Source organism: Microtus pennsylvanicus, chromosome 13 (genome assembly GCF_037038515.1).
Source record: "Microtus pennsylvanicus isolate mMicPen1 chromosome 13, mMicPen1.hap1, whole genome shotgun sequence".
NCBI lineage: Eukaryota > Metazoa > Chordata > Mammalia > Rodentia > Cricetidae > Microtus > Microtus pennsylvanicus.
The window spans coordinates 55,462,025-55,486,374 of NC_134591.1; the positions used below are offsets into that span (position 1 = coordinate 55,462,025).

The window sequence follows — 24,350 nt, forward strand, 5'->3', positions numbered from 1 at the left end:
CTGTCCTGGAACTAGCTCTTGTAGCCTGGGCTGGTCTCGAACTCACAGAGATCCGCCTGCCTCTGCCTCCCAAGTGCTGAGGGCTGCTTTGTTTTTGAAATGGGGTCCTATTACATTGCCTAGGCTGCTCAGAACTCCTGGTCCCCACAATACTTCTACCTCTGCTTCCCAAACACCAGGGTCTGCATGCATAAGCCACTGCAGGAAGTGCCAGAGCTGGATCCAGATCACTGTGCCCTTATTTTTAGCTGCGTTCTTCCCCTTAAAAGTCTTCGATAGTCTCTACAGCAACAACAGCAAACAGCTTTCCTGTGTCATTTTTTTGACATTGGCAAACTTGATCCAAAAACTTTCCTCTAAGATAATGTATTAAAAGGAAACACACAGCTTAATGTCCTTGACCAAACTAAGTAGAAGAACAACAAACAAGGAAGTTTTCAGACGGGCGTTTGGGAAGCAGAAGCAGGCGGATCTCTGTGGATTTGAGGCCAGCCTGGTCTGCAGAGAGAAACCCGTCTCAACAGAAGAGAACAAAACGAGTGCTGCAGTGTGTCTCCGGTTCTGAAAAGATGGGTAAAGGATGTGGTATTAGAATACCTGTTTAGCATGTGCAAGTTTCTGGGTTCAGTTCTCAGAATGAAATTTGGGGTCAGCTGGGAAGAGTTTGGAGAGTAGTGAACCCTCTAGGAGGCCTGAGCAGAGGCTGCATACCAAACAGTGCTGGGAACCCTCAGTGTTGTCCTATATTCAACTGAGTCTTCGACTGTACCGGGAAGTCAGATGTGGCATTGCACACGAGTAATCTCAGCACTTGAAAGACTGAAATAGGAAGCAGGAAAGTGTGAGGCCACCCTGGGCTTGAGTGAGACTCTGTCTCAAAAACCCAAACCACACAAAAGGTAAGGAGGGGTGTGGGGAGAACTAAATCTAGAATTTGAGAGGCTTAATTGGTTTTGATATTACACTGGCCTATTGACCAAAGAAAGAATCTGAGTGTAGTTTTACAGCCAAACAAAAGATGCCTGAGTTTCACAAAATAAATTTTGTTCCCTAACATTCAATCGAAAGTTCAAAAACTTCAGTCTTAGTAGACTGATTGTGGTTAGTAGTGGATCTCGCTCTCCTAAACATCCCAAGATGAAAAAGTGTTGCTGGAATCAGACAGCCTGAAAATGATGGAAACAGCCCAGGGGTTCAGTAAAGCTTTGGCTGGCCTCCAGTGTCCAACAATGCTGTGATGTGTTCCTCTAGTTCCCCTTTCCCAGGCCTCCTGTCATCACACAGTACTGAGGCAGAGGTCCAACAGGCAACATCAGCTACAAAGGAGTATCAGAGAGCCAGAGCATTTGAATCCAAATACAAAGTTTAGTGGTCCAGCTTGAAACAGACATTTGGCTTGTCCAACCGTTACAGACCTAGTGGCCTTGATAACGGCTTATGAATGCCCTTAACCTCTGTCCCTCACTAGCTGCACGATCTTGGGGAACTCATTTCACCTCTCTAATTTTCACCTCTTTTGTCGTGAAAACTGAGAGAATTATATTCTAAAATCCATAAAAGATAGCATCATTATTTAGGCAGCAGCCCTCTTCAGAGGTTACTGTAAAAACAAATCAGAGAAAATACACTTAGTAAGCTATAAAGCACTACTACTATTTACTCAAGGTAGCAAATAGTATCGGCTATCCCTCATGTCCCAGCGCAATGCTTGAAGCTAAAGTAATATTATACCGTCTCAGTCTCCATGGACACTCTAACAGGAGACAGTATGCAAACACACAGGCAACTGTTCCAAGTGACTCAGAACAGAGAAGTGATTGCAAGTCACTTATTGTAAGGAATGTAGGTCAGAAAGATTATATCCCTTAGCCAAAAATGGTCAGTAGACGGTGGCCAAGCATAGGAAACTGGGGTGAGCATTCTAGGAAGAGGAACAAATAAAGCAATAAAGAAGAACAAGGACTTCAGGGAGCAGCCAGTTAACAGGTGTGACCACAGCAGAAGTTTCTGGAAATGAAGCTGGAGAAGGAAGTTAGAGCCGCGTTAAGAAGGACTCTGAAGAAGGACAGGGAGGCATATCAAATCATCAGAGATCAATTAGAGATAACTGGAAACCACTTTAGGAATTTACAGCAGTAAATAAGCTTTTGGTTGCTGTCCTCTTTCTGCCCTGCCTCTCTCTTGTCTTAGCTGGTTCTGAAACCACAAAACTGCAAAACAAAACAAAAACAAGACGCGTTTCTCTTAAAGATTGTGATGGTTAGATTTAATTATCATCCTGGCACAACCTAGATTCGCCTAGCAAGAGAGTCTCAATGAAGGATTGTCTAGATCAGGTTGGCCTATAGGCATGCCTGGGAGGTACTTTTCCTAACTGCATTAACTAAGATGAGAAGCCAAAACCTAAATGTGGGTAGACCATTTGTGGGCTGGGCCATGAACTGTTCAAGCACGTGTGCATTTATTCCTCTGCTCTAGACTATGGATACAATGTGATTAACTGCTTCAATTGCCTGCTGGGACTTCCCACAATGAGGGACTACGACCTAGAATTGTAGCCAGATAAACCCTTTCTCCCCTAAAGTTGTTTTATCAAAATGCTCTTATAACAATGGAAAGAAACTAGAACAAAGATACAATCTGAAAACAAAAACTGTAATCTTGCAGGAAGAATAAGGCATATAATTTCAGTAACAAATACATAAGGAAGACTAAGAGGTGCACGAAGGAAAGGGTGGTTGATTCTACATGGGAGAGTCAGGAAAATATTTATTGAAGGATATTAAGTTGATAGCCAAAACAGCCAGAGGGAGAGCAGAGCAAAGATACGGAGAAGTAAAACAGCAGGTCTCACAGCTTGGCAACAACTTTAGATAGGAGAGGAATTTGGCACTATGGGGGTGGGGAGGATAAGAAAAGTAGGCTGTGGTCCCTCCCACCACTCCTCAGGGGCCACTGGCAGTTAAGGGTTGCTGAGGAAAACATGCTTTCTTCAGTAGCAGCCACTGAAAAGTTGAAAACCCTAATTAAACCCACTGGTTCTCTTCCTTTCCCCAACACTTCAACCCCCAATACATGGCAGAAGCCAGGGCTGGTTTTACATGTTAAGGAACATGTGTTACAAACTGAGATCTAAAATTTCAGTTTCCTGTTTTAGTGGTGTAACTTTGAACAAGCTGCACATCCTCCCTAAACCTTATTTTCCTCACTGACAAAATAAGGTTATTAATAGAACATTCAGCACGGTCAGTGAAGGACTGTGAGCTAATCCTTGGGAAGGACTTACTCTAAAACGTCTGACTTATTGGAAGGCATCAATAAACTACCAATACCAATGTCACAATCAGTGTCCCTACAGGCCACTTTGTTAGGAGACTGTGATGGTGGGCAAGGCAGGAAATGAAGACTCCTTGGACAGAAGCACAAGTGACAGGTGTGGAAACACAGAAGCAAGCCGCCTTTCTGAGCTGACTGATCAGATTTGGTAACAAGGGACAGACAGATTACTATTGGCAGTCCTGAATCAAATATGATTCTAGATTCCTGACCAGAACAAAAGGCAATTTGAGATGTGTCAAATATAGGATACACCTGGGTAACATGCAGATGAATCAGCCAAGTAAACCTGAGAAAGGCACATGTGGGCTTGAGGTAAAAAGTGGGAAAGGCTCTTTTTCTTCAGGTTTTGTGATTTAAAAACCACCCTTACTGTAGCTGCCACTGAACCAGTGGTCCTAAGGAACTACGTCTGATTTATGTAAACCTCCTGGTCCGGTTTCCTGAACGACTGACCCAACTGAGAAAAAGAAAATCCAATCAACCAAATTTTCTGTCTGTGCCTTTAAAGCCATGTGGTTCAGATAGGTGTGCCTTACCATGTGAGGGAAAGCCACCATAACTTACACATAATTAAAGAGAGAGATGAATATAGGGGGCACAAAAACAGAAACAAAGGAAAGAAAAATGAGGCCTCTTAAAAAGAGAAAGAGAAAGAAGTTGTGTGATAACTTGTTTTGATAAAATTTAAGCATCTAGATTCAATGGGATCATCCTGTGGCCACTTCTACTTGTTTCTTTGTATTGCAGCAATCAAACAATCACTATGACTAAAAGAAACAAAATTGCTAAAGAACAGAATAAGACAAGAGCATGGTCAAGGGTAGAACCCTGGAAACATCAACACAGAAGAGGGAAACAAAGAAAAAAGCCAGTGAAAAGAGGCAGAAAAGGGATGAGATTGTAGCTTAGTGGACATAGTGCTTACCTAGCAGGCACAAAGCCATAGGCTGTCCCAGACCACATAAAGCACCAAAAGCAGAGGCAGAAGGAGCAAGAGTTCAAGATCATCCTCAACTATACAGATAAGACCAGTCTGTCTCACACAGAAAGAGAAAGAGGGGTGGGGGTAGGAAACAGAAAAAAAAAAAACATTTATAGAGAGAAAAATGACTGAGGGAGAAGCAGTGTTTCTATAAGTCAACAGAGTGGAGGGTTCCGAGGAATAGATTACAGTGTTAAGTACAAAAGAGAAGTCAGGCAACAAACAGGAAGATAAAACTATGTCACTGAATATAGCAATTGTATTGTAGATTGCTGCTGCAGTCAGATAGAAAGGCAGAGACAGGCAGATCTCAAATTCAAGGGAAGCCTGGGTTACAATAGTGAGCCCCTGTCTCAAAATAAGGGCTGAGGAAAAGCAAGATGGCTCAGCAAACAAAGGTTCTCACCTCCAAGCCAAGGCCTGAGCTTCTGGAGTTTCACAAGGTGGAGAGAACCAACTCCTGCCAAGTTGTTCCCCAACCACCAGATATGCACCATGGCACACATTCACAAGCACCCACCTGCACACACACACACACACACACACACGCTCACAAGCACCCACCTGTATACACACACACGCTCACAAGCACCCACCTGTACTCACACCCACACAAGTTCACAAGCACCCACCTGTATACACACACACGTTCACAAGCACCCACCTGCACACACACACACACTCACAAGCACCCACACACACACACGCTCACAAGCACTCACCTGTACTCACACACACACAAGTTCACAAGCACCCACCTGTATACACACACACACACACACACAGTAGTTAACAAATATATTTTTAAAGTTTTAAATATTTATTTATTTATTATGTATACAATAGTCTGTCTGTGTGTATGCCTGCAGGCTAGAAGAGGGCACCAGACCCCATTACAGATGGTTGTAAGTCACCATGTGGTTGCTGGGAATTGAACTCAGGACCTTTGGAAGAGCAGGCAGTTCTCTTAACCTCTGAGCCATCTCTCCAGCCCGATTTATTTATCTTTATTTTATGTGCATTGGTGTGAAGGTGTCAGATCCCCTGGAACTGGATTTTCAGACAGCTGTGAGCTGCCATGTGGGTGCTGAGAATTGAACCCGGATCCTCTGGAAGAACAGTCAGTGCTCTTAACCGCTGAGCCATCTCTCCAGCCCCTCTAGTCCTATTCTTAATACATGATCAGATTTCAAAATAAATGGGTTTTTCAGGCATGGTAGTATATGCCTATAATGCCTACTGTTTTGGAGACCAAGACAGGAAGGTTGAAAGTTGAAAGTCAGTCTGGGCAACACAGGGAGCCCTTGCCTGAAAATAATAGGAAAAAGAAAAAGGTAGAACACTTGCCCAAAGCAAGGCTCTGGGCTAAACCTCTAGTACCACAAAGAATAAGATGGTGGTTAAGAGGGGTTATAAAACAACTTCTTTTTAAAAGCTAGATCCATTATTTGTTTATTCTATGTGTATGAGTATGTACGCTTGTGCACCATGTGTGCCTGTTGCCTGCAGAGATCAGAAAGAGCACTGGAAACTCTCGAAGTGGAAGAATGGGAGGTTGTGAGCCTCCATGTGGCTTCAGGGCACCAAACCTGGTCCTCTGGAAGTGTTGATAACCTCTGGGCCAACTCTCCAGCCTTATAAAATAACTTTTAAAATGTGAAGTGGTGTACTTAGGATCTTAGGAACTATCCCCTGGTATTGCCAACCTTATTCTGCTGAGGCAGTACAGTAACACTGTTGGCTCCACACTTACCATATATAGGGGGACTGGAAAGATGGCTCAGTAGTTAAAGTGCTTAACACACAAGCATGAAGACTGGAGCAGGGGTTGGGGATAAGACAAGCATGAAGCCTGGAATCCATATACCTACATAAATACTGGGTGGGTATGATAGCATGCCTGCAATTACAGCCTCACAAGGCAGACACAGGGGATCCGCAAAGCAAGCTGGCTAGCAAGACTAGCTGTATGAATGAGCTCTGCCTCAATGAATAAAATGGAAGATGAATCGAGAATCATTTCTGACATCAATCCCATGGCTTAGACATGTATAAAAACCCATGCACATGCAAAAAACATGTGCATGTGCACACACACACAGAATAAGAAAAGCTAGGGAAGCATGAAAGAATCCTACCTTCATCAAGTGCTTGTTGACCCACTTGGTGAACGTTTTCTTTTGAACTCGATCCCGCTCATCTGCAAAGAAAACACAGAAGAGGAGCTGACTGAGTGCTCTGTAGGCAGCTCTTTCCCACGTCTCTGCCCTGCCCACATCCCAGTTTCTCTAGAATATAAAAGACTGACTTTAGGTACAGAACCATGGGACGATGACTTCTTATTAGGAAGATTTGGGTCATTCAAACATCTCTTTTCCCTTTTTTGATTATGACCATTTTGCCACTGGACAGAATCACATGACTCAAAAATCTCATCATGGCAACATCTCCTCAGCACAATAATTTGAGTAGAGCAGAGAACAGGATGGACGATCTCCCACATCCCTCAGAAGTCCCAACAGGATAAAGTTACAAATGGTAGCAAGAGAAGGGTGGGGAGGCTCAGGTGTAATACAGACACTACAATTGTTAAATCTCTCTACATCACTCAGCCCACCTACTGCTGCCTCCTCTCATGCCCAGTATTCCATTCCAGTTTCCTCACAAGCCATAACATCCAGCCAATGCCCCCAAAGCCATCCAGGTTAGCTTCCCTGAACATCTCTCCCTTCCCCTTCTCCTAAATCTTACAAACTCCTCATCTCTCTCACAACCCCCCACCAAAGACCTCTTCAACAGAAACATCTGTTCTGTCGACACCTGACTATGGCCCCCACAGACAACCAGTCCTATGAAGATTCACTTGAGGCAATTCCAGAAAACTGAGGGACCAGCCCTGACTCTTTTCTATATATCTTAAGACTGCACCACCCATAGAGCGCTCTATTCAATCATCCGCACTGGGTGGCCATGAGCAAAACACATCATATATGTGTATAAAAATATAATGAAACCCATCTTGTCTTTTGGTTTTTCTTTTTCTCTTTCTTTGTTTTTTTTCGAGACAGGGCTTCTCTATAGCTTTGGAGCCTGTCCTGGAACTAGCTTTTGTAGACCAGGTTGGCCTCGAACTCACAAAGATCCACCTGCTTCTGCCTCCCAACTGCTGGAATTAAAGACACGTGCCACCACCGCCCAGTGAAACCCATCTTTTGAATGGTGAATATGCTAATAATTATTTTTAAATTTGCATTACATTTTATTGAGAGAGAAAGAGATAAAGCGTATGTATGTGTGTCTTTCAGATCACAGGACAACCTCAGAGTCATTTCCCTCCTTATCATATGGGTGCTAGGGATTGAATTCAGTTTGTCAAGTTTGGCAGCAAACAACATTTTCCACTCAACTATCTGTCTGTCTCTAATAATGATTTTGAAAAGGGAAAGCATAACAAAACTATGAAAAATCATTCTCATTGTCACCGACCATTCCCTGCTGCCTCCCACTGCCACAAGGTGAATTTCAATTATTCCTAGAGATTAAATCACAAGACATGCCGGTGGTGATAGCATACATCTTTAATCCCAGCATTTAGGAGGTAGAGGAAGGCGGATCTCTGTGAGTTCGAGGCCAGCCTGGTCTATAGAGCGAATAACAGAGTTCCAGGACAGGCTCCAAATGCTACAGAAAAACCCTGTCTTGAAAAAACAAGAACAACAACAAACAAAAAACAAAAAACAAAAGACCAAACCAAACCAAAATGATGCTAAAGTTTTAAATAATAATCCCTAAAACAACAAAACAAAAACGTACACAACTGGCCAAATACATGGTTTTATGATTAGTGAAACAACAAGAGATAAGGGGGAAAAAAACAACATCAACGAGAGCAAGGTGTAGCGTGGGCACCCCACGTGAGCTCAAGACCTAGCTGAATTCTGTGTAAGAGCCCAATTTCATACATAAACTCCTCAAGCTTCAATCGAGTGCCACCTGTACTGTATGCTGGGCCGTCAGCTGCGATGGAAAGATCGGAGCCAACAGAATTCTGACACTGCACTTCCACGCACGCCAGACACGCTCTGCTGCACTACATTAGCAGCTTTTTTTTTTTTTTTTTGGTTTTTCAAGACAGGGTTTCTCTGTGGTTTTGGAGCCTGTCCTGGAACTAGCTCTTGTAGACCAGGCTGGTCTCGAACTCATAGAGATCCGCCTGCCTCTGCCTCCCAAGTGCTGGGATTAAAGGCGTGTGCCACCACCGCCCGGCTCATTAGCCACTTTCAAACACCAAGAACAGTCTGATTCCAACTGTAAAACCTCTCACCCTGAAGACACACATTTTCTGCTGTTTGCTTTTCAGAATTTCATTTTAAAACTTACACATTTAGAAGCAGGGGGTGGTGGCACACACCTGTAACCCAAGCATTAAGGAGTTGAGGCAGGAGGATTCTGAGTTCAAGGCTTGCCAGGACTAGAGACTCTGAAAAATAAACACAACAAAACATTTGTTGTGCTACCATCACAGATTAACTAATTCACAAATAGAAAAGAAAAAGGTAAACAAAATTCATTTTAACCTAATCAGTATTTTTAAGAAGTGGGACTTTTTACTTTAGTTTATTGTTTTAAGGCAGGGTCTCATGGACCTGATCCTCCTGCCTCCATGCCCCAAGTGCTAGGAATACAGGAATGCATCAACATATTCAGCATCTCTCTTAAATTCTCTGTGGTAAAAGATATGGTCAAGCATTCCTTTCTCTTCCCCCAACTCCAAGACAGAGGATCACTAGATAGCTCTTGACCACTGAGCCATCCCTCCAGGCCCCAAAACTCTTCTCCCTGTTCTCAACAGGTTTTGCTTGCATCATTTCTGCCTGTATTATATCAGCCAGAATGATCTTGCTACTGTCTACCTTAAAATCTTTTAGTCGGGAGCTGGAGAGATGACTCAGCAGCTACGAGCAGTGGTTGCTCTTCCAGAGGTTCTGAGCTCAATTCCCAACAACCACATGGTGGCTCACACCTATCTGTAATGGGATCCAAAGCCCTCTTCTGCCATGCAGGCGTATATGCAGACAGAGCACTCATACAAAAAAAATCTTCCAGTGGGCTTCTATTTAGTAGTCAGAAGTTGTGTGTGATGGCTCAAGCCTATAGTCCCAGTACTTAAGAGACTGGGCCGGTGGGACTTTAGCTTGTGCAAGGCTGTCTTGGGTGACACAGTAAAACTCTGACTCAAAACAAAACAAAAATTAGTAGTTAGAACCTACTGAATATCTACTCACATGTGCTTAGCACATCCATACTCTTTCTGATGTTCAACAGCCCTATAAAGTGGCTACTATGCTAATTTAATAGAACAATAAAGCCCAGCAACAACAAGCAACTTGCCCAAGATCATAGGAGTCACATATGAACCCAACTCTGCATAATGCCATAGCCTAATACTTCATTCAGAATAGCACTCACACTTCATAGCTTAGGACCAACAGATCCACTATTACATGATCCCTGCCTGCTGCTCACTCTTTTTCACGCTTCCATAAAATTCCCAGCCCCTATTTATCCTCATTTATATTCCAGTCATGCTCAGCAAGGCTTATTAACTTTTCCAAAGTCACACAGTAAGTTGAAGAATACAAATTCATGTTTGCTATATTCTAAGTCATAGTTTTGTATCCACTACACATAGAGCCTCCATGGACTTATTCCAAGCCAGCACAATAATGTCCCACATACCCAAGAGGAAAGGAGCAATGTGAACGATGAGGATGACAGGTGTTCACAAAAGACATGTAATATCAAGAATTAGTGATGCCAAGAAGGTCTCCACAGGGTAATTCAGGATTTTAGAGAAATAGTAACTCTAGAGTCCTCAGGGCAAAATTAAAATTTACCTTATTTCTTAAGAAAGTTTTGTCTGTATTAATAATAACTGTCTGGACTTTTGGAAAATACAGGACCACAGTTAGTTAAAGAAAATTGCCAGGTGCTGAGGAAATTGCTCAGTGGTTAAGAGCACTATCCGTGCAAACATGAAGACCCAAGTTTGAATCCCCAGCACCCACACAAAAGCTAGGCACAGATGCCTATCTATACCCCAGCACTGGGGATACAGCAACAGGTGGATCCCCAGAGCTCCTTGGCCAGTCAGCCTTCCGACCGAACAAGAGATCCTGTTTCAAAAAGAAGGTGAAAAGCAATAAAGGGAGACCCTACTACCCTCCCCTGCTGCCCATGATGGGGTGGGTCCATCCACATGCACATACACCACACTACACACACAGCCAGGATAAGTGTATATAGCTCAGTGTAAGAATTTGTGATTAGCATGCCTGAGACCCAGGCTTTGAACCCTGGCACCCATAAAATAGGAGATGGTGGGAGAAAAAAACAAAGGAGAGGAAAGGGAAAGAGGGATAAAATAAAGGAGTCAGGGTAGGCACAGTGGCAAAAGGACAAAGACAAAGTAGGAGAAACTAAAACAGAGAACAGAAGGGGACAAGGGCATAATTTTCTAGAATATTCACTGAAGTATTACATTCATGAAGGCTAATTATTTTATAGATACACAGACACTTAAGAATCCTCAAAAAAGCCAGGTGGTGGTGGCGCACACCTTTAATCCCAGCAGCAGAAGGTAGAGGTAGGTGGATCTCTAAGTTCAGGTCCAGCTTGTCTAAAGAGTGTGTTAAGTGGACTGGAGAGATGGCTCAGTGGTTAAGAGCATTGCCTGCTCTTCCAAAGGTCCTGAGTTTAATTCCCAGCAACCACATGGTGGCTCACAACCATCTGTAAAGAGGTCTGGCGCCCTCTTCTGGCCTTCAGGCATACAGACAGAATATTGTATACATAATAAATTTTAAAAAAAAGAGTGTGTTAAGTATTTGAGGTAAGATGGGGTTAGAGATGGCTCAAATGGTTCAGAGTACTTGTTGCTCTTGCAGGTTCAGTTCTCAGGACCCACATGATGGCTCACAACCATCTGTTAACTCCAATTTCAGGAATCTGATGCCTCTGTCCTTTAGGGGAACAAGGCAAATATGGTATATATACATAAATTCAGGCAAATCATTCATACACATAAATAAATAAAAGAATGAACAACTTGAAAGAGATTGAGGTAGGAGAGTAGACACGATCATACAGGGCAAGTCTATAATGTGTAGTCTCCGTCTCCAGCCTGGAGCTTTCCTTTTTATGATACTCTTTTCCCCGTTTTGAGCCTGAGTATAGCCTATAAAATGAGGAGTTTAGACTAGGCCAATGTTGCTAATACTGGTCTGTGAACAGCCATATCAAAATCACCTGGAGCACCTTAAAAACTTGAAATTCAAGCAAACTAACCCTGATTGCTCTTCGAGCAGATGAGGGAGGGGGACTTGATCGGGGGAAGGGGAGGGAAATGGGAGGCGGTTGCGGGGAGGAGGCAGAAATCCTTAATAAATAAATAAATTAAAAAAATGAATAAATTATAGAAAAAAAAAGAAATTCAAGCAAACTGTCTAAGGCAAAGCCCAACTGGCTTCCCTTCTCAGGAGAGAGCCACAGGTCTGTGGGTACCAGAGTTAGGCAGGCTTAGGGAAGAGCTACCTTCTCTAGCTATCAGGCACTCTAGCCAAAGTGAGGACCACCCACAGCAATCTCCACTGAGGGTACCAGGATCCGTTCACAAGTCTGGCTGTGTGAGGGGGAGAGTGAGAAGCACAGACTTAACATACTAAACACATACTACCACAGTTACCGCTAGGATTTATGAATGTGTTCGGAAGACATTAGGCTAATCACTTTAATATCATACACTTCTCATAACTACTTCATGTACTAGGACCTGTTTTAATCCTCTTAACAGTGAGGAAATCAGGGCACAGAAATGTTTGGCAATTTTTCTGAGTCTGTGTAACAATGGCTGGGAGATGGCTGCGACTGTGGCTCCTTCTCTGAACCATTAGGCTTCAGAGCCTCTAGACCAGCGGCTTCCCACCCTCGGGGATCAAATGACCCTTTCACAACTATTTACATTTTGGTTCATAGCAGTAACAAAATTACAGTTATGAAATAGCAATAAAAATAATTTTATGGTGTGTGTGGGGGGGGATCACTACAACTGAGGAAAGGGCCACAGCACTAGAAAGACTGAGAACAAAACCACTGCTCTAGGAAATTCAGGGGTGAAAGGGTAACAGTTTCTACCTTGAATCAGTAAAGATCCTGGACTTCCTCATACTCCCTTGTTGGTAATAAAGAAAAGGGACCCTTGGGCTTGGAGCTTATCTCCAAGCACTTTCAAATGCAGATCATTCAGTTTGGATGCTCACTTTACTAGACCTGGATAGAGGTGGGAGGTCCTTGGGCTTCCCACAGGTCAGGGAACCCTGATTGCTTGAGCAGATGAGGGAGAGGGACTTGACCGGGGGAAGGGGAGGGAAATGGGAGGCGGTGGAGGGGAGGAGGTAGAAATCCTTAATAAATAAATAAATTTAAAAAAAAAGAAAAAAAACAAATGCAGATCATTCTTTTCAGGTCCCAGAAAGAAATTTTCTGGAAAGATAAAAAGCTAGACAGCTAGGCAATAACTGCCTAATTCTGCCTCTCCTTGTATCATAAGCACAGTATAGTTTATGCCTCAAAAACCACTTCAGAATTTGGCAGCTCTGACCCTGAAGGCAGGGGATCAGAATCTCGCCACTATTCCTCTCCTTCAGATTTCTTTCCAGGCTCCGTCTAGATCAAACCACCAGTAATTTCATTAGGAAGATCTGCCCAATCTGGATCATACTTCTGTTTTGCTTTAAGAAAACCAAAAATACAAAATCAAAAGATATACTATCTTATAGATCAATAAACTCTCCAAGATGACTGACTAGAAACTCTAACTTGGTCAGCGGTGGTGTGCACACGTCTAGTTCCAACACTCGGGAGGCAGAAGCAGGCGGATCTATGAGTTTAAGACCAGCCTGGATTACAAAGTTCTAGGACAGCAAGGGCTACATGGAGAAACCCTGCCTCCAAAAAAAACATACTTACATACATACACACATACATACATACATAAGAATTAAGACTATCTAGAAATTAATATCTAATAACAATATCTTTATAAAAGAAAGGGTATTTTAATATAAAACTAGGAGGACATTTCAGAATCTAAGAGTTTTTCAGAGTACAATCTGGCTTATTAAGAAGAGTTAGTACAGCTCTATGAATACATAACTGTTAGTTATTTTCAATTCACTGAGAATCAAGGAACTGCTCAGACCAGTACCAGTCTCTATACTCCACAGGAAATGTAAAAACAAAAAAACAACAACAACAAAAAAAAAAAACCCTGGACCATTTGGCTAAGGTCACAAAATATTATTTGATGAACTCCCTAACCAAGGACCTAAGCAACAGCTAATAGGAGGCCTCCTCCCCTGACCTTCCCAAATCTTAAGTGTTTTTCTCTGGCTCAGCTAGAAAGGAAAATGTAAAACAACTAGCAGTGGGCCCCAAAGAGGAAACTTGGGCCTTCACTCCTCCCTCCCCCAGAGGTGAACTCCCTAACCAACCAACTTCTGCTAAAAATACCCTGACTCTCAGCTCTGTGCAACATAACTAAAAGTGGCTTCCTGACACAGACAGATGCATGAGCATGAACTCACACTCTATAAAACAGCCCCACACCCAAAGCTTGGGCTCTTAATTGCCCTACAAACCAAAGATGGTCCCCAGGAAGTGGGGAACCCCAGTTCATTCCACCCCACATTTCAAAAGCCCAAAGGTTGAGTAACGCCTGCAGGGCTTCAAAAGAGTTGCATTCCAATGAGTCAAAGCGCACAAGGCTGGAAGACAAGAAGAAACCTCGCATACTAACCCATGCAGCACATGCGGCAGACCAGGTGGACGTGGAACTCATGCTCATCTTGGTAACTGGGCCACATGGCTCTACTGGCCCCACCTAAGAAAATCGGGTCCCAGAGGACTTCCAGCTAGTGACCTCTGAACCCTCTGCAGCTCCTCAAGTGGCTGTCAGGGTGAACAGAGACAGACAGCCAAAGGGCTGTGCGACTAGCACACAGAGAAAAAAGAACAGAGAAGTGGCTCCGCCCACAACTTCCTACTGACCTCCTTCTTCCCTTGAGGTCAGAGAGGAAGCTCCTCCCTAGATCTCTTCCAAAGGCTGGGTACAAATCTTCAGGTAGCCTTTAATCCCAGCACTCGGGAGGCAGAGGCAGGCGGATCTCTGTGAGTTCGAGACCAGGGTCTACAAGAGCTAGTTCCAGGACAGGCTCCAAAACCACAGAGAAACCCTGTCTCAAAAAAAAAAAAAAAAAAAAAAAAAAAAAAAAAAAAAACCACCAAATCTTCAGGTAGAGATACTTCTCAAAAGTGGCACCAACTCACAATTTCCAGATCAGCATAGGGAAGAAGTGGGAGTTTCATATGCAAAACTCCAAACAAGTCATTAAATAAGCCTAGGCAGACAGATAGAAGCTGGCCTTTGAATTAGCAAAGCAGAAGCCTGTGACCTGGTGCATCTCAGACAGTGGCAGGTGAGCTAGTGAGCTAAATGGCTCACTGCCGAGTCAGGGTTGCCCAACAACCTGCTCCTCGGGCTTGCCTCTAGCCAGGCAGAAGCACATCTAAAATGTTAGCCAACTGAGGAGGTCTTACGACGGAAGAGACTATGCCGGCAAGCCCCAACACTGTCCACTATCAAGAGATTCTTGGGTTCCAAAGGGAGATTTATTCCCACAACTTACAGTTGCCCAAAACTTTTGATTCCAAACAGCCCAGCCGAAGCCAGTAGCAATCAGCTTAGCAGACTTCAACAGCTTCAGAAATAAAATTCGCTTGCTGCTCCATTCCTTCCCCTCAACCAGCCAGAAATGACATCACAAAGCCTGGTTCCCTTTCCTACATCCTGTCTTTTCCTTCAGTCAGTGCACCTAACTCAGCCATGCCAGAAACCCCTCTGTCCGTCAGTGGAAGGCTGCTGGCTTGTTTGTCCAACTTGTTTCCAAGTCCTGATTAATTGTACCAGACACTGGAATGCTGAGAAAAAAAAAACAACAACCCACAATGAATGGCTTTTTCATTCAGATGGCCCAGCCTATCTTTGCTTCTTCATGATTCTGACCCTATCCCTGCACAGGCTGTCAAGAAAGACACCCCACCTCTGCCCTCACCTCTCCAAAAGGCGGGCTTCTGATAAGGACCTAATCACTGCCCTTGCTCTAGCTCCCTAAATAGAACAACTTCTTTAGGCTAATGCTGCTTTCAATCCTGTTCACAAACAGGCGCGGGATGGGGGTGGAGGTTGGCACCCAGGACAGCAAGAGTATCCCAAAAGACCACAGGTGGGAAAAAGAGAACAGGAGTTTGCCTACTGGACAAGTCCTGTGACCTCAGTCACCTGAAAGGCTCCTTCACTGCCACCAACAAACTGCTAATAATCTTGTAATTGCTTACTAAGAAAGTGCCTCAGCTAACTCAATTCCTCCTTGACTGAGCTCTCGGTCGCCTTCATAACCTGTGACCAAGGTATTCATCTCTACTCCTTAGCCTAGGAGAGGAAGAATCCTTCTAGAAGTCACCTTATCTTGGGAAAGGGAATGCATAAGAGATGGGAAAGAGAATAAAAATGAATACTTTCTGAATCATATTTAGTAATCCTTTCCTTTATCAAATCCAAATCCTGAGCACCAAGGTCTATACTTCATCTTCAAAGCTCAGTTTCTAGCAGCTAGAGAGTAGTCAGTAGTCTAAGCTAAATAACCTAACTGATCACCTGCTGTGACTAACAATTCACAAGTCATGAATGGGCTAAAAGCTCTCATTTCATCTAATCACGATTCTCTAAGAAAAGTATCATTTCCATTTTAGAAGTAAAATATACCACAATGTAAGAGGTTAAAAAACAACCAAGATTAGGTATTTATCTGTCCAGCTCTAAGGCTGTGCCTTTTACTATATCTGTTGTCTCTGAAAGGAACAAAACCAGAATAACTAAGGAAGTAGAATATTCTTCTGAAAATTAAGAACTAACAACCCCTAAAGCTAGATAGAAGTGGTAACACATATTTATAATCCCAGCTAAGGAAACTGAGGCAGAGTAACTGATTCAGGTTCAAGGCCAGCCTGGGCAACAAAGTGACACCCTGCCTCAAACCCTTGACAACAAAAAGAAACTACGTCTGACTAGAGATTTAGAGCATATCACAAAAATACACCTTTGCAGTATCCAAAACTCAACATGGCTACTCCTGGGTAAGTCTGAGCAACAACGGGTGCCATCTCTTTATTCCCCTGGCATCCTGAAGAACCTAGAGGCACTGAAGACCCAAAGAGACTTCCCTTCAGGTCTCTAACACATCTCAAGCTTCAAAGGAAGAGATGTTGTAGAGGACAATCAGGAGCTGGTAAGGGACTCGGCCACTCTGATCTCTTCATGCTACAGGCAGGAAAGGGTGACTTGACTACCACCAGCAGACTTCACAAAGGTTCAGTCAAGCCAGGATTCCACATGTGGACAGAAGTCATGAGGAAATTTATAGCTGTGGGCTTTCTTACATAGTACAGAAAACTAAGCTAACATATCTATTTCCTAAAACACCAAAACCAGCAAATATTAAGACTATAAAAGAGGACCCTGAAGTTTCCTTCTCGACTGTGAGACAATGACTCATAATCACTGACTTTTTATGTGATCCCTTATTGGCTTCTGTTATGTTTGTTTGTTTTTAGACACAGTTTCTCACTATATATCTCTGGGTGGCCTGAAACTCACTATGTAGACAAGGCTGGCTCGAGCTCACAGAGAACCTCTGCCTCCTGAGTGCTGGGATTACATGCACTTGTTACCACACCAGTCTCTGTTAAATTCCTTGACTCTATGCTATAGTGCCATAATGTATTTAGTCCCAGAAACCCATAGCAAGGTACAATCTTTAGTATCTTTTGCGGAAAAATTAAAATAATAAGAGGAAATAATTTCAAAACCCATACTATGTGCTGAATATGTTTTAAAAACTTACTTAAAAAAAACCCATACATTATTATTTTGCAAATAAAGAACCAGAGACAAACTGGGATCATCCAGTCAGCAAGAGAAGAATTCCGACAAAAACACAGAGTGGCTCCAGGCACTGAACGTGCTCTCGGCACAGATCCAGGCCACCTCCATGTTCACATCAAATGACCGCAGAGCCAGAGCCACACAAAATTAAAAACCTTAGTCTTTTTTTTTTCCTTGTCACACAGACTATAAATCTGAAGTCCACAATCACATTGCCACGGGTCTAGAAAAAGAAAAAACAAAAACAAAACAAAACTCTACCTTGGTTAAAACATCTAATGTTAAGGCCAGTGAAATGGCTCCATGGGTAAAGGTGCTTACACAATGAACAGGGCATGGTTCCTGCTGCAGCTTATAGCTACTATTACCATAATTCTCTCATGTGTTTATTCCTGAAATATTTATTGATAACTATCAAGTCTCACACAATTGAGATAATGAGATGAGTATATTCTCAAGGTCTTATTGTCTAGAAGACCCTACTTAGGCAGGAGAGAGAAGCCATGCAAAATGACCATGTAGATTTGAATAAGTATTACCCAGAGAGCTGCTGGAGCACAGGACAGGGTCACCCTTACCTTACTCCATTCAACACAAACTGCCAGGGGCAGTAACTACTTTGAGAACAAGCACCAAGGAAACCAGCTGAAAAGAGAATATAGGCACTTCAAGGGAAAAGGCTAAACATTTTAAATAACTCTGGAATATTAGGTGCTTGTTAGGCTAATGAACCTGAAAGTGTCAGAAGGTACAAATCATAAAAACCCTTTCATGTGGCTGGAGAGGTGGCTGCTCTTTCTGGACCAGGGTTCAATTCTCAGCATCCACATGGCAGCTCACAACTGTCTGTAACTCCAGCTCCAGGGGATCTGATACCTTCACACCAGTGCACATAAAATAAAGTTAAATAAAAATGTCATGCTCAAGAACTTTCTTCAAAAAGCAAGGAGAAGCTGGGCAGAGGTGGTGTACACCTTTAATCCCAGCACTCAGGAGGCAGAGACAGGCAGATCTCTGAGTTCACGGTCCTTCTGTTCTCTACAGAGCAAGTTCCAAGACAGTCAGGGCTAGATAGAGAAATTCTGTCTTGAAAAAAGAAAAAAAAAAAGGAAAGAAAAGAGAAGATCTAAAAAGTTAAACAGGATAATAACATAGACAATTCTATTTAAACAGGAGAGTAACACAGACATCTATGTAAACAGGAGAAACACAGACAACTCTGTTGTGAATAGATGGTGCTGTGTATGTCTGTGGCCATGTGGAGGCCAGGGAACACCTTTGTGGAGGTGGTTCTCACCTTTTACCTTTACATGGGCTCTGGGAACTGAACTCAGGCCACCAGTCTTGCATGGCAAGTGCCTTGCCTCACCAAGCCATCTTCAGCCCAACTCTGTATGCTAGGGAGATCATCCGGGCTCCCATGAGGACACAGGATGAAGTGGAGTGGGGGTAGGGGCAGTTTCAACAGAAGTAGAGGAGTAACAGAAGACTCAAGACAGCAGTAAATTTGAGAACAGGAAGATACGTAAGTGCTGGCAGTTCATATTTAAATACTTAAAATGTAAATATTTGAAAATATTTCAAATTCTAAATGCTAATTGAATGTTTACAAACTGCCAGTGCCTTCTTATATCTTGTCTACATCTCCTAAGAAATGGTGACTTGAGAATATGGCCCTAAATCTAGGGCCTTGCATTCTATAACCAGATCTCACTCCCAGTGGTTTCTTCCCCACCTTTCTGCTGTATTCTGGTATGCATGCGTGTACGTACACACACACACACACACACACACACACACACACACACACACACACACACACCACGAACACATAGGGCATCACATTTTCAAAGTAAAAACAATAAACTAATCCACTTAGGTGGATTAGTCCATGACCATCATGGTGGAAGCATGGCAGCAGACAGACAGGCATGGCTGCAGCAGTAGCTAGGAACTCACCTCTGATCTGCAAATTGCAGGCAGAGGAGGGGGAGGAAACAAGACTTGGCCTAATTTGGGCTTTTGAAACTTCAAAACTCAATCCCAGTGACACATCTTCTCCAGCAAGATCATACCTCCTAAGCCTTCCTAAACATTTCTACTATCTAGAGACTAAGCACTCAAATATGAGCCAATGGGGCCATTCTCATTCAAACTATCACAAATGTCTTAATGAAAAAAAAAATGTAAAACTAAGTAGGACACTGGATCTGTTAATATATATGGACCCTGCCCATCTTTAAAGCAAAACCTAACATTCTATCCACTCTAAGGGTGTGTGAAACAAATACCTACCCAGACAATGAGGCTCTGCCAGAACATGGGGTCCCAGGATTGCAGTGCTGAAAGGGCTTTACCAACTAGCCATTCAGCAACACGCATTTCTGATGTAATACTTTTGTCACAGTGTAGTTCTGGCTGTACCAGAACTCACTCTGTAGAGGCTGGCCTCAAACTCAGAGATCCACCTCCCTCTGCCACCTGAGTGCTGAGATTAAAGCCTTTTTTGTTTATTTGTTGGTTGGTTGGTTTGGTTTTTGAAAAAGGAAGTGTTTCTCTATGTAGCCCTGGCTATCCTAGAACTAACTCTATGTAGAACTCTAGCCTTGAACTCAGAGATGGGCCTGTACCACCACACTCAGCTCACAACACTCTTTCTCCCTGGTGGCACACGCCTATAATCCCAGCATTTGGGAGGATCGTATATAGTTCAAAGCACACTTGGGCTAGACAATGAGACTCTATCTTAAAAAACTAAAAGGAGGGGGGCATATTGAGTTCATCATATAAAACATAAACAAATAACATAAGTCAGTTTATGTGTTTAGATTTACTTTTGGGGGTGGGGGTTTGAGACAGGGTTTTCTGGTTTCTCTGTGTAACAGCCCTGTTTGTCCTAGATTTAGCTCTTGTAGACCTGGCTGTCCTCGAACTCACAAAAATCCGCTTGTTTCTGTCTCCCAAGTGTTGGGATTAAAGGAGTGTGCCACCACCACCTGGCACATTACTTATTTTAAAGCAAAATGATGACACCAACTAGATAATTTTGATTGTTGGGGAATTTCAGTAACATCAGTATCTGGCTTATTTCTATGTTGTGTTTTATTGACAAGATTCAATACTTTTTTTTAAGACTCAATACTTTTAAGACTGGCACATACAAATAAATAGAAACAAACATAGGGTTAAAGGAATGGCTTGGTGGTAAAGAGCACTTGCTGCTATTGCAAAGGACCTAGGTTTCATCCTCAGCACCCACCAATCTATACTCCAGTTTCAGGGGATCCAATGACCTGACCTTCAAGGGCACTAAGCATGCACCAAAAGGTATATATGCATACACGCAGGAAAAACACTCATACAAATAAAATAAAACAGAAATAAACATTATCACCATTTCTCTAAAATAAACCAATATAAAATCTTCAAATAACTAAATATATTTTAAAATTCAATGTCTTAGCTGGGCGGTGGTGGCGCACGCCTTTAATCCCAGCACTCGGGAGGCAGAGGCAGGTGGATCTCTGTGAGTTTGAGGCCAGCCTAGTCTACAAGAGCTAGTTCCAGGACAGGAACCAAAAAGGCTACGGAGAAACCCTGTCTCGAAAATTCAAAAAAATAAATAAATAAAATAAAATTCAATGTCTTCAATAGCTAAAACCATGCCCATTATTCACACTGTGGAAATACGAATAAAGAGAGACAAGAAGAGCAAGACCCTCCACAGACTACAGCAGTGTGTCACCCACACGGTTACGGTTAAACACCTGACTCACAACTGAGCCTTGTCTGTCACGTTCCATATGTTCTAATCAAATAACAAAAACAGACCAGGTAAAAAAGACAATATTCAGGCAGATGTGGTATCACATCCTATAATCCCGCCACTTGAAGGCTGAAGCAGGAGGGTTTTAAAATCTCAACCAGAGACAGAAAACAAGAATTTTCCTGTTTATCATTACATATATACACACACACACACACACACACACACACGCACGCACGCACACACACACATATACAATTTATGAGCAATACAAATATACAGGGATGGTAAAGAAATCTTAGTCTGGTTATGTTCATTTGGCAACTACTAATTAGAGTGTACGCATTATTTCCAAAAACCACTTCAACAGACAAAATACACATTAAAATTGAAATGATAATAAAATTGGTTCAGAATCCCCTAAGTACTTCCATGTATGATTTGGTATCCACTATTTCCAACTAAAAAGTCACCATCATCTAATTTTAAGGATAAATCAAACACAGTGCATCCCTAATATAGGTATTAGGGTCAAAGCCATTTCACTAATAAAAGGCTTTAGAAGGCATTTATCTTCTTTTAATTTCAATGTACTTTATTGTTGCTAGTGAAGTTAATATTTTAAAACATAAAAATGAAAGTACTTAAAAAGGAGTCGATGGCTCTTAAATTCCATAGAACATCCTATACTAAAGATAAACTTTAAAGCCATTAGCCAATCTCATTACCATAATGCACTAGAAGGGAAAACAGCAGACTCCATCTAAACATTATTTTCTTTTTATAAATGATAAATCGCAGGTTCAAACATTGCCCACCCTTTTCTTTCTGTTTTGCAGTGTTGGGAACTGAACCCAGGGGACTCATACTAAGCAAATCCTGCTTCTGTGGTTATTTTGAGACAAAATCTCCCTATGTAATAGGCTGGTCTTGACCTCAAGATCTTCCAGCCTTAGCTTTCTCAGTGCTAGAATTGCAGGTGTGTGCAAGGGACTCCACCACCCATCTCTTTCTAAGCTCAAATACAGGAATGTCACTTTGGGGTACCCCTTAAACACAGCACCATACAAGTACACATAATTGTAAATGTCTCTGTTTCTGCTGATAGAGCCACATACTGAACCTGAATACTTAGCCAACAGCTTTTCTGGGAGTTACTGGAAAGGACGCTGGGCAATGACTGCATCTAATTCTAATTCCGTCAGGCATTTGTGAACTTTTAATAGAAAGATAAGTAATAGGTCACCAAGTCCCCATCTTAGCTTATAAGAGACCAGTAACAAGTATCTAAATAGTCTAGCACAAAGGTAGTGAGCTGGTAACAGGGACAATATTAAAAGCACTGAGGTCCAAGGGTATATACTCCAGGACAATTAAGCTTTCTAATGCTCACCTATAGCATCTCAGAATCAGCTGTACAGGTGGCAGTTAGAAATCAATGTATAATATAACTAACAGCAAGAGAGAGTTCTAGTGCCATAATTATCAGAGCTTGATTTCCTGGGGAAAACAAGCTCAAACTTCCTAACATTTATGGCTTAGGTATAGCTAGACTGTGAAGTGCCGCAAAAGGAACAGCATCATTTCCATCAAAGAACAACATAGACTGTATCTCAGGAAAGATACCACAAAACCCTTTCTTGTACTGACCCTCCTGACCCTCCTCTGTCTTAAATACACCAATCCCATCATACTTCAGAAGATGGTGACAGGCCTCCAAAACTCCACTTGGAGACTGAGAACACAAAGTAAGAAAGGACTTGATCCTCTGAAGCAGGACACATGTTAGAATAGTGCTCGCTTCCCTTCAGCTGTGAGTCCAGACATCATCTCATCCGTCCAGCAACCTCGGTCAGTGTCACAGAACAGGAAGGAGGAGTCTGGATCCCGGATGACCCAGAACAGCCATTTCCTAAGTTGATGTTCTCCCCAGCCCCCCAACCGTGTGTGTGTGGGGGGTGGTGCGTGCATCTCTCTTCCTGTCTGTCTCTCCCTCCCTGCCCCCAACCCCCCACAGCACACTGGCAGAAGGGTGCACTGGCCCTTTAAGAAAAACAAGTGAGCAGGAAGACCTCCGGCATCCACCTCACCCTCAGAGCCCCGTTGAAGATTAAAGAAGAGAGGCACCGCTAAGTTACCTGCTCTGTCTCTGACACATCTCTTCCAGTACAGAACACCAGCAATTCCAAGAATGTGAGTCAAAATAAAGATGGTTGGCGGCAAATAAGATGAATCTAAAAGAGGCATTTCCAGGACTGTGTTTCTCCTCTTGCTAGCCACAGGCAGAGCCCAGTGCTGACCCTGGATGCCTTTCTCCTGAGGTTACTGCTGTTCCTCACTATCAGCGGCAGAGGCAGATGCCTGGGTTTAACGTAGTAAGAAACTTCTGGCAGCTTCTTCCATCTCGCCTCTGCCTGTTTTCAGCAAACAGCGGCAGACTGGGACTAAAACTGCACAGTGAGTCTCAGACAAAGGCCAGGAAACAACTGGTCAGTGGGGGAGGGGAAAAGAAAGGAGGAAGAAAAGTAAAAAGGAGGCCTAAGTCAATGTCAAGCTGACTCAAACCTCTATCTTTGGCATCCTCTGGCCAGCTTAAACAAACCTCAGACCCTTCTACAAGAAGGGAGGGTGCAGGACCAGAGGACGTCACACTCTGAACTTTCCATTCCCTGCCTGGTTGGAATGCCAAACTTCAGGATGCAGGCAGAAGGAAAGAGTCACAGAAGCACTAGAGAAACTCCTGCAGGGAGGAGGCAAAGGACAGGAGAGCCTTGGCACAGACAGACAGCAACCCTTCCACAGCTACAACTTTAGAGAAGAGCACAGGAAGGAGGATGCACACAGACCCCAGCTGACAGACAGACCTGAGGACTGGGCATCCAGCGGAGCAAACTGCTCTACAAGTTTTGGGGGCTGAGGAGAAACAACAAAAGACCTATCACCAGCTGTCATGTAGTCAGTACACAGAACACCAAGACAGAAGGATCAGGAGTTTGCAGTCAGCATGGACTATGGAGTGAGATCCTATTTACTTAAAAAAATGGTAGGGGCTGCTTTACATATCTGTTGCTCTATTATTTCCCTGGTAAAAGGGAAAGATTTTAATCTATTGCCCAAGATGACAATGTGTTTTGATGGAGGACTGAAGTCAATAGGAGCTTTTAATCCAGCATCATCTACAATTGTGTGCGCCTCTGTATTTC

At 43.0% G+C, this 24,350-nt stretch overlaps 1 protein-coding gene across 16 annotated transcripts in view; it reads right to left on the minus strand.

Moving 5' to 3' along the window:
• Macf1 (microtubule actin crosslinking factor 1) overlaps window positions 1–24,350 on the minus strand; it is a 337,047-nt gene that overhangs the window by 195,952 nt on the left and 116,745 nt on the right. For 15 of the 16 annotated variants that reach the window (XM_075946025.1, XM_075946018.1, XM_075946019.1 and 12 more), the window contains exon 3: window positions 6,460–6,521. In XM_075946025.1, the coding sequence (XP_075802140.1) occupies window positions 6,460–6,521 (62 nt within the window). Of the gene's footprint in view, window positions 1–6,459; window positions 6,522–23,285; window positions 23,443–24,350 lie in introns of those variants that run through there. The other variant, XM_075946021.1, reaches the window with a different exon arrangement.